The following is a 15,781-nucleotide window of genomic DNA, read 5'->3' on the forward strand; positions in this document are numbered from 1 at the left end:
GTGACTAAGCCTTACCATTACAGTTTGACAAACCTGCTGTCAGAGCGATGGCTCTGGTCATGGACAGGAGCTGAATTCCTTCGGCTGACTCATATCTTAAGAAAAGCACGTGTGTCACAGTAGAACTTCTGCCAGTTTCTAAAGTTATCTAGCCTTGCCCACTCTTTGTTGACATTCTCTCTCTACTCTGTCACCCCATCACAGCGGTGGTGCTGCCTAAGGCAGAGAAGCTGCTGACGGTTAGTATCCAGCCCTACATCAGCTCTATCCTGGAGGCCCTGATGGAGCCCACCAGCCGAGGCTTCTCTCAGGTCAGAGACGTCTTCTTCAGAGAGCTGGTGGACTTGAGCAAGAACACACTGAACGACGCCACCAAGGAGAAAGTGGGAGAGGTGAGAGGGCTCAGCTTCTGATTATAAGCCTAGTGAAACTGCATCTCAGGTTCGCGGCTTACACTATAGGTTTCCATAGAACAATGTAGTGATTTTACATTTGTAATTGTATTTGGGATACAGACGTGTGAAATGAATGACTAGGTTGTATCGTTCTACCCTTTTGGCATATTGTGTGTGTTCTGTGGGGACTATGGTCATTGACCTAGTATACTTACTAGTCTTTCTTTGTCTTTTTATTCCCCCCCATCCTCAGCACATGGACAAGATCTCTATGCTGGCGTTCCACCCGGTGAAGATGCAGAGCTGCTATGAGAAAGTAGAGGACCTGAGTCTGGATGGCCTGCAGCAGAGGTTCGATGTCTCCAGCCCCTCTGTGTTTGTCCAGAGAGCACAGATTCTCATGAGAGAGGTAAAACTACTCCTACACATTATGGGGCCTTGTCCTGGCCAGAATGGCCCATAGGGTAGTAGGTGATCTCATGTTTTTGTCATGTGGGGCAGCTCCATGTACAAGTACACCACCTGGACAGGATACTCGTCTGTCTTCCTACACATTATTACATGCTGCAAAACGTGACACGGCGTCTTACTGCTGATAGTTTTTCAATGAGCTGATAGTTAATAGAGCTATCACACACACACACACAGTATTTTACAACTAGTCCTCAGAATATGGTACTGATTTAATAAGTGCTCATATGTCTCCTTTTGAGTTCCTGCTGGTGACTGCTGAAAGGATGCGGTCTGCAGGTCTCTGTGGTGGGTGGTTGTGCTGTTTTGTCTGAGGTCCTCAGATCTACAGGGCGTTCATTGTTGTGGTTGGAGAACAAGCACATTCTGGTCAGCGAGTGGTGGGGCTTTGGTTGGCTGGCTGGTCTTTATCGACAGATTGTAAGTTTAGGGAAAGCGATTCTGGAGCCATGTATTCACCTCCCAGTGTGTCCCCCATTGTGAAACACGTAGTCTGCCCTCTTTCTAGTGGCCATAAACTGCTTGGAGTCGGACTTCTCAAGTAAAACAATGGAGCGTTTAACTTTGCTTTGCATCCAATATTCTGTATATAATTCAGATGTACAGTAGCTCAAATCTTCCGTCAGTGTTCGGAGCATGCTTTTTGTAGAATGAAAGGAGAGGTTGTATTGGACAGTATTCCACTAGTATACAGTAGAGAGATTTTTAATATTCTGTAACGCTACACTTATGAAGGAATTGTTGGGAAGATAGTGCCCCCTTGTGGTGAATATTTGAAAATGTATGGGCATTTTCTCGGCTAGATTTTTGGAAATTCTGCAAGTATCTGGTGTGAATGTTGCTGGTATGTTTACTATACATCTTTTGAATATCTTATCCAACTTGCCACAAAGCGATTCCCTATTCTAAACAAACGTTTGTCTGTGCAGCAAATGGACGATGCCGTATACACGTTTGAGCAGATCCTCCACCAAAGTCTGGAGGACCAGGGGCCAGAGGGGCTCTGTAAGAACATCCAACGCTGCCAGGACAGGGTCATCAAGGTAAGACAGGAAAGGGTTGGCCCTGCTGCCCACCATGGCACAGTGATGGGCAGAGGAAGGGTGGGGAAATAGGATTGATACTACACACATTTTCTCATTTTCCTGTTGTATGGAAAATCCTACTATAGGAAACCAAGAGGGGATTTAGTTGATTTGTTTGTTTGACGTTTTAGCTCTGAGGTCTTTCTCAGTGATGCACTATATACTCTTATGGTGATTCCCAACCTCTTCTGACTTTCGTTTCCCTCATTTCTGTCCCCCTCTCTCCTCAGAAATTTGACTATGACAGCAGCACAGTCCGGAAGAGGTTCTTCCGAGAGGCTCTTCTTCAGATCTTCATCCCTTACATGCTGAAGCAGCTCACTCCCTCTTTATCCCCTGTAAGTCTATCAGCTATATACTGGCTGTTGGAACACTGTTCACCTTCTAGTTTGACATTGTGACTAGACAGACACTGTTGGGTGAAATTCATACATTATGAGTGTGTTTGTAAATTCACTCTGGAGTGCTAGAGTGCACTCTGGGTGTTCGTAAATTCAGAGTGTTGTCAGATTGTCCATTAGTAGATTCATAGCGTTTTGGTCTCGGAGCGCACACTGGACGCTCTGGCCGAGGAGTAGGGTGGATCCGAGCGTTCTGACCCCACAACAGCAGTCAAGCTAACTGGCTAAAGTTGGCTAGCTACTTCCAATCACAAATATGAACACCTCACTCTGACCATTTGACTTGCCCTAGCAGAGCTGGTTAGGCTGTTTTCATGTTATCTAGCGTGTTGGTAACTGTGCTGCTGGCAACAATTAAACCTATATATTTTTTTACTGACACTGGTCATATTCAATGGGTGCCGCGCATTCGTAAAATCATCAGTTATTCTGCGCTCTGGCACACAGGAGAGAGGGCTCTGAAATCATCAGTTATTCTGCGCTCTGGCACACAGGAGAGAGGGCTCTGAAATCCGAGTGAATTTATGAACGCACCCAATGTACTGTGTGAAACTGATGGCATTCTCTTTGTCATTCATTGTGATAAGTTATTCTCTCTTTGCATGTCTCTCCTGAGTGAGTGACTCCTTTGGGTTCTAATACTTTTCCCCCTGGTGGCCAGGAGCTGCCTCGTTTCCAGGAGCTGATCTTCGAGGACTTTTCTCGTTTCATCCTGGTGGAGAATATCTTTGAGGAGGTGGTGTTGCACTCTGTCATGAAGGACATCATGATGGGTGAGTCTCGCAGCTTAAACAGTGGCTGTGTCCTAATGGCATGTTATTCCCTTTGTAGTGCATCACTATGGGCCCTGGTCAATAGTAGGAAAATGCTATTTGGGACTCAGACGTATCCTTCTCTTATTAAACACGAAAACAAGGTTTTAATTGAGAAGCAGGCATTGGTCTGAATTCACATGAGCACCACACTGCCTACTTGACCTATGCTCTACCAAGGTTTTTCACCACACTGCCTACTTGACCTATGCTCTACCAAGGTTTTTCACCACGCTGCCTACTTGACCTATGCTCTACCAAGGTTTTCCACCACGCTGCCTACTTGACCTATGCTCTACCAAGGTTTTCCACCACGCTGCCTACTTGACCTATGCTCTACCAAGGTTTTCCACCACGCTGCCTACTTGACCTATGCTCTACCAAGGTTTTCCACCACGCTGCCTACTTGACCTATGCTCTACCAAGGTTTTCCACCACGCTGCCTACTTGACCTATGCTCTACCAAGGTTTTCCACCACGCTGCCTACTTGACCTATGCTCTACCAAGGTTTTCCACCACGCTGCCTACTTGACCTATGCTCTACCAAGGTTTTCCACCACGCTGCTTTGACTTTTTTACCTATCAAAAACCCTTATGCAACACCAATACGAATAACTGAGAGCAAAGACAAAAAACAACCAACATATGTCAACATTGTAACATTTGAACGTGTACTTTAGTGCAATATTCATTGTGACATTGTCATTGTGACATTTTAGTGCAACAGTGAATCAATTTACCTTTTTTCCCAAAAACACTTCAGTCATTTTGATTAGTTTTTTTCGTCAACTTTTCTTTTCTTCCTAGAGTGTTGTTCTGCTCCTCCTCACCCTTTGACTTTTCTATTTTTGTTTTATTGGCTTTTCCAATCCTTATACCATGGATAGTAGAAAAGGAGATATCTTGAAGCACTCAATGTGCAGTGGTACTTTGCATTTCTCACATGCATAGGTAATGCGTTTGTCCCAATGACGACATCTGTGGAACCGGTGCATCGTGTTGATTGGCCAGTGAGAAGCTTTGTCATATCTTGCCTGATCTTCAACAGTAGCAGCCAGTAGAGATCTCCTTTTGTGGCTCAGCGGTTTCCTGCCAAACGTTTTCATAAGAGACTGTGCCACTATCCGTGAGAAGGTGAGCAGGTCGATGGTCCCTCCACGAGTGCACTGTTGAGAGACCATGCAAAGATGGGCCACCACCACTTCTTAGACCTGATCGAGATATGGTATCTTGAAACCTGTAGGCCGTTAAGTCAACACTTCCCATGTGCTCATTATATCAGTTGATGCATTTTGGTTGTGGGACTTTGTCAAAGGCACGTCGCTCCTTGTTCCATCTCTTGACAGAGGTCTCGTTGTATTTCTCCTCCATGTTTGTTGCCACTGTGACAATGTTATTGTCTTTTCAACGGACCAGCAACTTGCCTCCTTGGGTCATAACCTCAGAGGCTCTCTGGGGTAACTTCATGATGTCCTTCTGTGGCTTGAATGGGACATCAGACGATTTTGCCTCATCGTTCCAGAGCTCCCATATCCTCTTTTTGTCATTTCATCGAGGAGTGCAAGCGAAGTGAAGATGTTGTCATGAAGGAACATGCAACCTTGAGGCACCTGAGATTGCTCTGCAAGACCGAGAACGACACTGGGTCCCTGACCCAACCCAGTCCCAGGGAGGAGAGTGTGGGATCCACCATATGGCTCCATGTGTTACATGTAACCACTGGATGAGGCAAGGCTCCATAGCTTGCAACCAAAACGTTTTGGTTTACCTCTTATTAATTGCTTACATCCATGACGGTCATAGTATCGGATCATGCTCTCATCAACTGACAGCCATTGTATGACTGACTGAGCTCGGAGAAGTGGAACCTAACCTTAAAAAAAAAAATGGGTCATCAGTGATCTTTGTGTTGTCAACCACATGAACAGAGGCCATTATTTAATCAAAGCAATTTCTCTGCATTGCATCTGAAATGCTTTCATTGTGTACATCTCTGTCAAGTGACCATTACATGTGACTTCTTGGAACAGAGCTGTACACAGATGTGATAAGGATCCCATAGCTTTATCAATAAGTCCATCGAGGACGTCGTCCCCACAGTGACTGTACGCACATACCCCAACCAGAAGCCATGTATTACAGGCAACATTCGCACTGAGCTAAAGGGTAGAGCTGCCACTTTCAAGATGCGGGACTCTAACCCGGAAGCTTACAAGAAATCCTACTATACCCTGCGACGAACCATCAAACAGGCAAAGCGTCAATACAGGGCTAAGATTGAATCATACTACACCGACTCCGACACTCGTCTTATGTGGCAGGGCTTGCAAACTATTACAGACTACAAAGGGAAGCACAGCCACGAGCTGCCCAGTGACACAAGCCTGCCAGACGCGCTAAATCACTTCTACGCTCGCTTCAAGGCAAGCAACACTGAGGCATGCATGAGAGCATCCGCTGTCCCAGACGACTGTGTGATCACGCTCTCCGTAGCCGATGTAAGACCTTTAAACAGGTCAACATACACAAGGCTGCGGGGCCATACGGATTACCAGAACGTGTGCTCCGGGCATGTGCTGACCAACTGGCATGTGTCTTCACTGACATTTTCAACATGTCCCTGATTTGAGTCTTTAACACCAACATGTTTCATGCAGACCACCATAGTCCCTGTGCCCAAGAACACTAAGGCAACCTGCCTAAATGACTACAGACCCGTAGCACTCACGTCCGTAGTCATGAAGTGCTTTAAAAGGTTGGTAATGGCTCACATCAACACTATTATCCCAGAAACACTAGACCCACTCCAATTTGCATACCACCCAAACAGATCCACAGATGATGCCATCTCCATTGCACTCCACACTGCCCTTTCCCACCTGGACAAAAGGAACACTTATGTGAGAATGCTATTCATTGACGATAGCTCAGCATTCAACACTATAGTACCCTCAAAGCTCATCACTAAGCTAAGGCTCATAGGACTAAACACCTCCCTCTGCAACTGAATCCTGGACTTCCTGACGGGCCGCCCCTAGGTGGTGAGGGTAGGTAGCAACACATCTGCCACGCTGATCCTCAACACTGGAGATCCCCAGGGGTGCGTGCTCAGTCCCCTCCTGTACTCCCTGTTCACCCATGACTGCATGGCCAGGAACGACTCCAACGCCAAGTTTGCAGATGACACAACAGTGGTAGGCCTGATCACCAACAATGACGAGACAGCCTATAGGGAGGAGGTCAGAGACTTGGCCGGGTGGTGCCAGAATTATAACCTATCCCTCAACGTAACCAAGACTAAGGAGAGGATTATAGACTACAGGAAAAGGAGGACCAAGCACGCCCCCATTCTCATCGACGGGGCTGTAGTGGAGCAGGTTGAGAGCTTCAAGTTCCTTGGTGTCCACATCACCAACAAACTAGAATGGTTCAAACACACCAAGACAGTTGTGAAGAGGGCACGACAAAGCCTATTCCCCCTCAGGAATCTAAAAAGATTTGGCATGGGTTCTGAGATCCTCAAAAGCTTTGACATCACTGCCTGGTACGGCAATTGCTCATTGCTCGGCCTCTGACCACAAGGCACTACAGAGGGTAGTGCGTACGGCCCAGTACATCACTGGGGTTAAGCTGCCTGCCATCCAGGACCTCTACACCAGGCGGTGTCAGATGAAGGCACTAAAAATGGTCAGACCCCAGCCACCCCAGTCATGGATTGTTCTCTCTACTACCGCATGGTAAGCGGTACCGGAGTGCAAAGTCTAGGATAAAAAGGCTTCTCAACAGTTTTATCCCCAAGCCATAAGACTTCTGAACAGGTAATCAAATGGCTACCTGGACTATTTGCATTGTGTGCCCCCCCAACCCCTCTTTTTATGCTGCTGCTACTCTGTTTATCATATATGCATAGTCACTTTAACTATACATTCATGTACATACTACCTCAATTAGCCCGACCAACCAGCTAACCGGGCTATCTGCATTGTGTCCCACCACCCGCCAACCCCTTTTTTACGCTACTGCTACTCTCTGTTCATCATATATGCATAGTCACATATCTACATGTACATACTACCTCAATCAGCCTGACGAACCCGTGTCTGTATGTAGCCTCGCTACTGTACGGTTTTATTTCTTTACTTATTGTCCACCTAATACCTTTTTTGCACTATTGGTTAGAGCCTGTAAGTAAGCATTTCACTGTAAGGTCTACACCTTGTAATTCGGCGCACGTGACAAATAAACTTTGATTTGAGCACATCCAAACAGTTGCTTGTCCTTGGTCTGGGTGGAGTAGAGGTTGGACATGTCAATGGTGATCTGTCTTAGGGTGGGTGGATACATTAGTAGGAAAACATCCATTGGGTTGAGGGCAGCTTTGTTTGACACATTCTGCAGCATTGCGGCTGTATACTATGCGTTCTGGAATCACAGCATTGGGGCTGTATACTATGTGTTCTGGAATCACAGCATTGGGGCTGTATACTATGCGTTCTGGAATCACAGCATTGGGGCTGTATACTATGCGTTCTGGAATCACAGTGGTGGCAGGCCTCTTCGATCGTTTGAACACCATCTTTAGTTTTGACCACCTGCAGCTTTGCCCTTGGCTCTTCTGACTGGACCCTCTGGTGGGTAGAGGCCATTGGCTCTTCATTATCAACGGTGGTGGGGGAGGAAGGGGGGTGCTGAGGGGTATTTCATCATCACTGATAACGTTGTTCCTGTCATGATCTGTTTGTGATAGGTTCAGCATATACATTCAACAGCCTGGCTGGCAAATGGCCTGTCTCCCCCTCAGAGTCCATATCTGACCCATTACTATCACAATCAGTAAAGACTGCATCTTTCTCATTTTGAGGGATAACTGCAATGTTGCACACCTTGTCTGGGCAGTCACCTAGATCCAACATATCCAGAACTTGACTCAAAGTGAAACTAAAAGAAAGAACAGAGTATAAAGTTAGGTAAAACAAGAACTATGTATGTGTATAACTGTGTGTATACCTAGATGCACTGTGTTATCCCACCGGTCACTATTGTTGCCGTCAACATGTTTACACATTCTATGACCACACTGAACAAAGGTGAGTAATTGTAAATGCATATATCAATACTAGACACCTTAAAGATGAAGTGCACCAAAAATCTTTGTCCTAACTATGTTAACATACTTTACTAACCTTTTGTTTGGGATCTTTGACGTAGCCATCCTCTTCTCATGGTGCAACCAGGAAGTAAACGGCTCTGGTCATGTGACAATTTGAAATAGGTTAAGATATGAAGGTCAGTCAATCCAGAGAATTTTAAGAACTTTGAAAGTTTCTTCAAGTGCAGTTGCAAAAACCATCAGGCGCTATGATAACTGGGTCTCATGAGGACCGCCACAGGAAAGGAAGACCCAGAGGTACTTCTGCAGCAGAGGATAAGTTCATGAAAGATACCAACCTCAGAACATTGCAGTCCAAATAAATGTTTCACACTCCAAAAAGTCTTATTGTAAATGTCTATCTATAAACAGTGTAATAATACATACGTTTAAAAGCAGGACACTGTGACGTTCATTATCCCTCTGAAGAGTATAAATTAGGCTGTTTGAATCCTAAGCAACCTGCCTATGCGTTGTTTGAAGTACAATAGACCAATAGCTACTGTTGTAGGCCAAAGCTGTGTGCTTAATACTAAAGTAGAGCATGGGTGAAATACTTTTTTATTTTCTTTCTCTACCCGGCACAGCCAGAAGAGGACAGGCCACCGCTCTAGGTTTCTTCCTAGGTTCATCTTTCTAGAGAATTTTTCCTAGCCACTGTTCTTCAACATCTGCATTGCTTGCCGTTTGGTGTTTTAAGCTGGGTTTCCGTATAGCACTTTGACATCGGCTGATGTAAAAAGGGCTTTATAAATACATTTGCTTGAAATAGGCATTGTGGTGCTCATGTGAATTTTATTTTTTGGCTCAAGACCAATGCCCACTTCTCACTTAACACAAAACATTTTTGTGTTACATTTCCATGGTTTTTACACTGAAAGGTGATTATACAACATTTCACATACAAAGTGTAATTTGCACCTAAAATTGTTTTACAAATTTGTTTAGTCCTACTTAATTTATTGTCCATGGCCCAGTTTCCCAAAAGCATCTTAAGTTCATTAGAAATTTTGAAGGAGCATCGTTAAATCTCAGCTGTTTCCCAAAACCAAAAGGTCAAATGCCAACCATTTTATCTCGAGTTCATCTGTTATCATCACTGCCGTCTACATCCCTCCTCAGCCAGCACCTCCCTGGCACTCAACGATCTGTACGAGGCTCTAAACAAGCAGGAAACCGTGCACCCAGAAGCTGTACTTTTTGTTGCCAGGGATGTTGCTAAGACATGTGATGCCCAACTTTTACCAGCACGTCTCTTTGGCCACGAGAGGCACTAAAGTTTTTATACTCTTGCTATTCGACACACAAGCGAGCCGACAAGGGCTGTAACATAACATTTGGAGAAAGTCGAGGGATCTGAATACGTTTTCTCTGAATAAGCTTTGTAAGGAAAGTGGGATACCTAGTCAATTATACAACTGAACACAACCCTTCAGAATCAGGCAGGGGGCTGCCTTAATCAACACAGTTTTGGCAGCCGGGGAACAGTGGGTTAACTGCCTTGCTCAGGGGAAGAGAGACGTTTTGTTGCTCAGGGGAAGAGGTTTTTTTTTTACCTTGTCAGCTCGGCGAATCGATCCAGCAACCATTCAGTTACTGGCCCAATGCTCTAGCCACCTGCCTCCCCTTTATCGTAGTAGAATAAAGGTCAAATACACAGCATTTCAAACAGTCTGCAATTACTAGATGAATTCAGGTCATGTGAAATAAGTCTAAATATAAGCCCCACTAATTTCATTATTTTAGAAAATAGTTTTACCTGCTTTTTTGCAGTAATCACTGGTCTGGCTTTGAAGTCTACGGAGATGCACTTGTAAAAAAAAAAACAAAAAAAACAGAACCATGCATAATGCACATTCACTAATAATGACTAACTTCATGTAGCAGCCATTTATACGTGGTACCGCAATGCAGCACGAGACAATCTTCGTTACTTTCCAGAATCATTGTTCATTGATAGATCTGTTTTAGTAGTGTGTGCTCTTTGTGCAATTTGAGTTGAGACTTAACTTCTCAGACAGCATGAGAACAAGTGAACATAATCACTTGGGGAAAACAGAAAATACAAAAAATGTGATTCTTGCAATACAGGCATTTGGAATATTGCACAAAAACACATTTTAATTAATCAAATTAATTTGATATCCCGTGACGTGCTCGATATAGAAATGGTCAGATGAAGCAGAGTCTAGGCTACAAGACTGCTTTGCTAGTAAGGACTGAAATATAACTTTGCCAATAACATTGACAAGTTTACGACCTCCGTCACTGGCTTCATAATTAAGTGCATCGACAACGTTTAAAGTTCACTGCTTTCCCAAACAAAAGCCCTGGAGTAACACTTAGATACGCGCCAAGCTAATGGACAGAGCCACCACATATGGGGCTTTAGCAGCCTGAGGCTAGGGTCATTGCTACGACTGCATTACAAGCAGTCCCGCTACGACCTCCACAGATTCATCAAAAATGTGAAAGGACAATACAAGAATAAAGTGAAATTCTTCTACACCGGTTCTGATGCATGTCAAGGACTACAGTCTATTATGAATTATAAAAGAGGACCCAGCCCTGAACTGCCTAATGTTGCCTCTACCAGATGAACTGAATGCTTTTTATGCAGTCTTTAACAAAAACAACAGAGCTTTGCAAGAGGGCCCCCACTGTCCTGGAGGACAGGATGATCTCGCTCTCCGAGGTTGACATGAAATTATTTTATTATTATAATATATATATATTTAAACGGATCAACAATCCTAATGCTGTATACCGGTGCGTGATCTCGGGGCATGCACAGACTAGCTAGCTGGCGTCTTCACTGACATTTCAGCCCTGTTTCCTGCTGACTACCATGATTCCTGTTCCCAAAAACTAAGCCGACCCCATGTGGTGAGGATACGCAACAACACAGGGAGCCACTCTGAAGGAACTGCGTTCACAATAAGCTTTCCTCAGCTGGACTCCATTCCTGTTTTCCTACTGCACTGTTCTTATGAGATGCGTGAGGTTAAAGTTGCAGAATGTGGGACTTCAGTTCCTGTCGAGTGGAGTACTGACCGATTTTAGGTTTTTGCTTGGAGTAGAATTCATTTTCTACTTCTGTCTCCATCCACGATAATCGAGAATTTCAATAAGCATTTCTCTACGGCTGGCCAGGCTTTCCTCCTGGCTACCCCGGCCAACAGCTCAGCACCCCCCGCAGCTACTTGCCCAAGCCTCCCCAGCTTCTCCTTCACCCAAATCCAGATAGCAGATGTTCTGAAAGAGCTGCAAAACCTGGACCCGTACAAATCAGCTGGGCTAGACAATCTGGACCCTCTCTTTCTAAAATTATCCGCCGCCATTGTTGCAACCCCTATTACTAGCCTCTTCAACGTCTTTCGTATCGTCCGAGATTCCTAAAGATTGGAAAGCTGCCACGGCCACCCCCCTCTTCAAAGGGGGTGACACTCTAGACCCAAACTGTTTACAGAACTAAATCCATCCTGCCCTGCCTTTTCTAAAGTCTTCGAAAGACAAGTTAACAAACAAATCACTGGCCATTTCGAATCCCACCGTACCTTCTCCGCTGTGCAATCCGGTTTCCGAGCCGGTCACGGGTGCATCTCAGCCACGCTCAAGGTACTAAACGATATCATAACCGCCATTGATAAAACACCACTGTGCAGCTGTCTTTATCGACCTTGCCAAGGCTTTTGACTCTGTCAATCACCGTATTCTTATTGGCAGACTCAACAGCCTTGGTTTCTCAAATGACTGCCTCGCCTGGTCCACCAACTACTTCTCAGATTTTAGTGTGTCAAATCGGAGGGCCTGTTTTCCGGACCTCTGGCACGCTCTTTGGGGGTACCACAGGGTTCAATTCTCGGGCCAACTCTTTTCTCTGTGTATATATCAATGTCGCTTTTGATGCGGGTGATTCCTTGATCCACCTCTACGCAGACGACACCATTCTATATACATCTGGCCCTTTTGGACACTTAACAAACCTCAATGAGCTTCAATGCCATACAACACTCGTTCTGTGGTCTCCAACTGCTCTTAAACTCTAGTAAAACTAAATGCATGCTCTTCAACCGATCGCTGCCCGACTGGCATCACTACTCTGGACAGTTTTGACTTAGAATATGTGAACAACTACATACCTAGGTGTCTGGCTAGACTGTAAACTCTCCTGCCAGACTCAGCATCTCCAATCCAAAATTAAATCTAGAATCAGCTACCTATTTCGCAAAAGCCTCCTTCACTTACGCCGCCAAACAACCTCATAAAACTGACTATCCTACTGATCCTCGACTTTGGCGACGTCATCTACAAAATAGCCTCCAACACTCTACTTAGACTGCATCCAATTTGCTATCACAGTGCCATCTGTTTTGTCACCAAAGCCCCATATACTACCCACCACTGCGACCTCTATGCTCTTGTCTGGTGGCCCTCGCTACATATGTCACCAGACCCACTGGCTCCAGGTCATCTATAAGTCTTTTCTAGGTAAAGCCCCACCTTCTCAGCTCACTGGTCACCATAACACCCACCTGTAGCACGAGCTCCAGCAGGTATATCTCACTGGTCATCCCCAAAGCCAACACCTACTTTGGCCGCCTTTCCTACCAGTTCTCTGCTGCCAATGACTTGAACGAATTGCAAAAATCGCTTTAGTTGAGACTTATCTCCCTCACTAACTTTAAGCATCAGCTATCTGAGCAGCTTACCGATCGCTACAGCTGTACAGAGCCCATCTGTAAATAGCCCATCCAACCTCCTACCTCATCCCATATTGTATTTATTTATTTTGTTATTTTGCACACCAGTATTTCTACTTGCACATCTATCACTCCAGTGTTAATTTGCTAAATTGTAATTACTTCGCTACTATGGCCTATTTGTCTTACCTCTTTACTCTATTTGCACACATTGGATATAGATTTGTCTAATGTGTTATTGACTGTACTTTTGTTTATTCTATGTGTAACTGTTTGTCGCACTACTTTACTTTTATCTTGGCCAGGTCGCAGTTGTATGAGAACTTGTTCTCAACTGGCCGACCTGGTTAAATAAAGGTGAAAAAACAATAATAATAAAACGTCTTGCCTCACTCTATTCATAAAGGCAACTGGTTCACTTCCTTGGAAAGAGTTAGGGTTCAACGTTAATCCGAAAAAGAGCACAGAGAATATAATACGTAGGCATCGAGCGAAATTCTCTTATCGTGCTACCAAATAACCGTCATGTTCATAACCAGTGGCTATGGATGAAATGTAAGTATTTGTACAAAACATACAAAAATGTATATTTTGAAACACAAAATTTGACTAAATGTGTGAACATTTAAAAATGTATGCTTATTTGGGGGAATTTAAACGGTTTACTTGTATTGCAAAAGGTCAATCAAATAAAAACGGTATAGGGTTCTTGGTAACGGATCCTGACGAGGGGGACAGTTGTGTACCTCCACGTTGATTTGCAAAGTTTTCATTGATTATTGGTGTTCTATTGGCATAGTGATGGGAAGATTCGAATTTAACATCCCGTAGTCTATACTATTTGAATGCGTTATGTATTCGGTGCATGGAAGAGTACTCATGTGCTGTAGCTATGGCCCAGAGTTCTTCCTTACCAAGTGACCTCAGTAGGGAAAACTCCAGGCCGTGTTAAGAGCTACTTCTCCTGTGGTCTGTGTACAATGTCTTAATGTCTCTCTCTTCTTCACTCTTACTGTAGCTGTCAAGGAGGCAGCAGTCCAGAGAAGACACAACCTTTACAGGGACAGCATAGTGCTGACCAGCAGTGATCCCAACCTCCACCTGCTGGGGGATAACCCTGCCATCGACTGGGCTGGGGAGTATGGGACAGGACAGGAAGAGGTGGACAGGGTGGAGACTGGGGACAGCACAGGAGGGGCGGCCCAGAGGAGGCGCAGGATGAAGCAGGTAGTCTCTATGATCCAGCTGGATGGCTCTCCCATCCTGGAGTCCCATCTGGACATCCCCATGGTGGACAGCATTCCTGAGGAGGGAGTAGACCAGCCTGAGGAGGGAGTGGACCAGGACACCGATGCCCTCTCATCTCCAGAGAGTGTCCACCAGGAACCAGCCAAAGTTAATGGAACCAGTCTGAAAGGAAAGAGAAAGGCCCCTCCTCCTCCAGTCCAGCCAGAGAACATTCCTTCCCCTGCCCTAACCAATGGCTCTGTCCTAGAAGGTGAGCCGGCGACAATCTTGAGTGAGGCCCCAGAGATACAGACCAAAATCTCAGAAGATTTACCCCAGGAAGCTGAGTGTGCGATGAAGTCCCCAGAGGCTAAGAGCTTTTTACACGACCCTGAGAGCACAGCGTCAGCCATCGAGAGTGCCATACGGGAGATTGACAATGCAGTGCAGGGAGAGGACAGTGAGCCAGCTGTGGAGATAACTGTACTGGAGGCAGTGGCAGAAGTTTCACCCTCAAGCCAGGATAGTGTACCCTTTACCAAAAAGGAGGAATCTTTAAAACCAATTCAGCAGGAGGCTCTGGCACCAACAGCTTTTAGCCAAGAGGAAAGCACTCCTTCCAGTTTAGCGGAGGTATCATCCTCACTCTCTACTCAGACTGGGGTAGCAGCAACACCCGTAGCAAAAGAGGAGATCCCCACACCAACAACCCTGGACAGCAAGCAAATCCCTGCAGCCATACCAACAGAAATGCATAAAGCCATACCAACAGCCCTGGAGACGGAGCAAGTCCCTGTCCCAGGACCAATGCCAGGGGAGCTAGAGAGCACTTCAGTAGTCAGACCAGAGTTGGAACAGGCCACAGTGGATTTGGACTCCCTGTCCCCGCCACACAACAGTGGCTTCCAGTCTCTCACCAGTGAGGCAGTGAAGAAGGTGGAGGAGGATGCTGCCCCCAGTACAGAGGGGCCAGAGGCAGTAGAGGTGGTCCCTGAGGCAGGGGGTGATGGAGTGACTGTGGTCCAGTAGAGAACAGCAGAGCAAGTGACTGGCCCAGTAGGGAACGGCAGCACAGAACAATGACTCTGAGACCGGAAAGGAGAAGGACTCCAGGAAGGCAGAGAGTCAGTGAGGAATTTGTCCTGGTTTAGGCTGTATGCTGGCATTGATTTAGATGTGTGTTTTTTTCTGAAGACAGGCATATTATACTATATTAACCTAATTTCACAAAAGCATAGACAATTTAATAGATGGAAAATGGTTTGTATACAGTAGTTTTTCCATTAGATCAACTGATTTGGTTTACGCCTTCAAGATAATTCTAATAAATTCTAAACTTTTTTGTTGTTGTACTAATATTATCTACCAATACTAAATCAGTCTGTACCTTAGGTGGGGCTCAAGTACAACTTGAATGTCTCTTGTTTTCGTGTTGTTTCTATATTTTGACAGACATTCCAACTGATAAAGCATGTGCATTCCATTCAACCCACATTCCATTTGATAACATGTACATTGTAGTCCGAGTGCCAAATGT

At 45.2% G+C, this 15,781-nt stretch overlaps 1 protein-coding gene across 1 annotated transcript in view; it reads left to right on the plus strand.

Annotated features, from left to right (window-relative positions):
* The window catches only part of LOC112262586 (protein Niban 2), a 43,514-nt gene extending 27,929 nt beyond the window's left edge, over positions 1-15,585 (plus strand). The window contains exons 9-14 of the mRNA XM_024438214.2: positions 205-392; positions 649-804; positions 1,796-1,909; positions 2,182-2,289; positions 3,014-3,125; positions 14,036-15,585. Of these exons, the coding sequence (XP_024293982.1) occupies positions 205-392; positions 649-804; positions 1,796-1,909; positions 2,182-2,289; positions 3,014-3,125; positions 14,036-15,273 (1,916 nt within the window). The 3' untranslated portion in view covers positions 15,274-15,585. The remainder of the gene's footprint in view (positions 1-204; positions 393-648; positions 805-1,795; positions 1,910-2,181; positions 2,290-3,013; positions 3,126-14,035) is intronic.
* Positions 15,586-15,781: the final 196 nt, after the last annotated feature.

The sequence above is a fragment of the Oncorhynchus tshawytscha genome, linkage group LG12 (assembly GCF_018296145.1).
Source record: "Oncorhynchus tshawytscha isolate Ot180627B linkage group LG12, Otsh_v2.0, whole genome shotgun sequence".
NCBI lineage: Eukaryota > Metazoa > Chordata > Actinopteri > Salmoniformes > Salmonidae > Oncorhynchus > Oncorhynchus tshawytscha.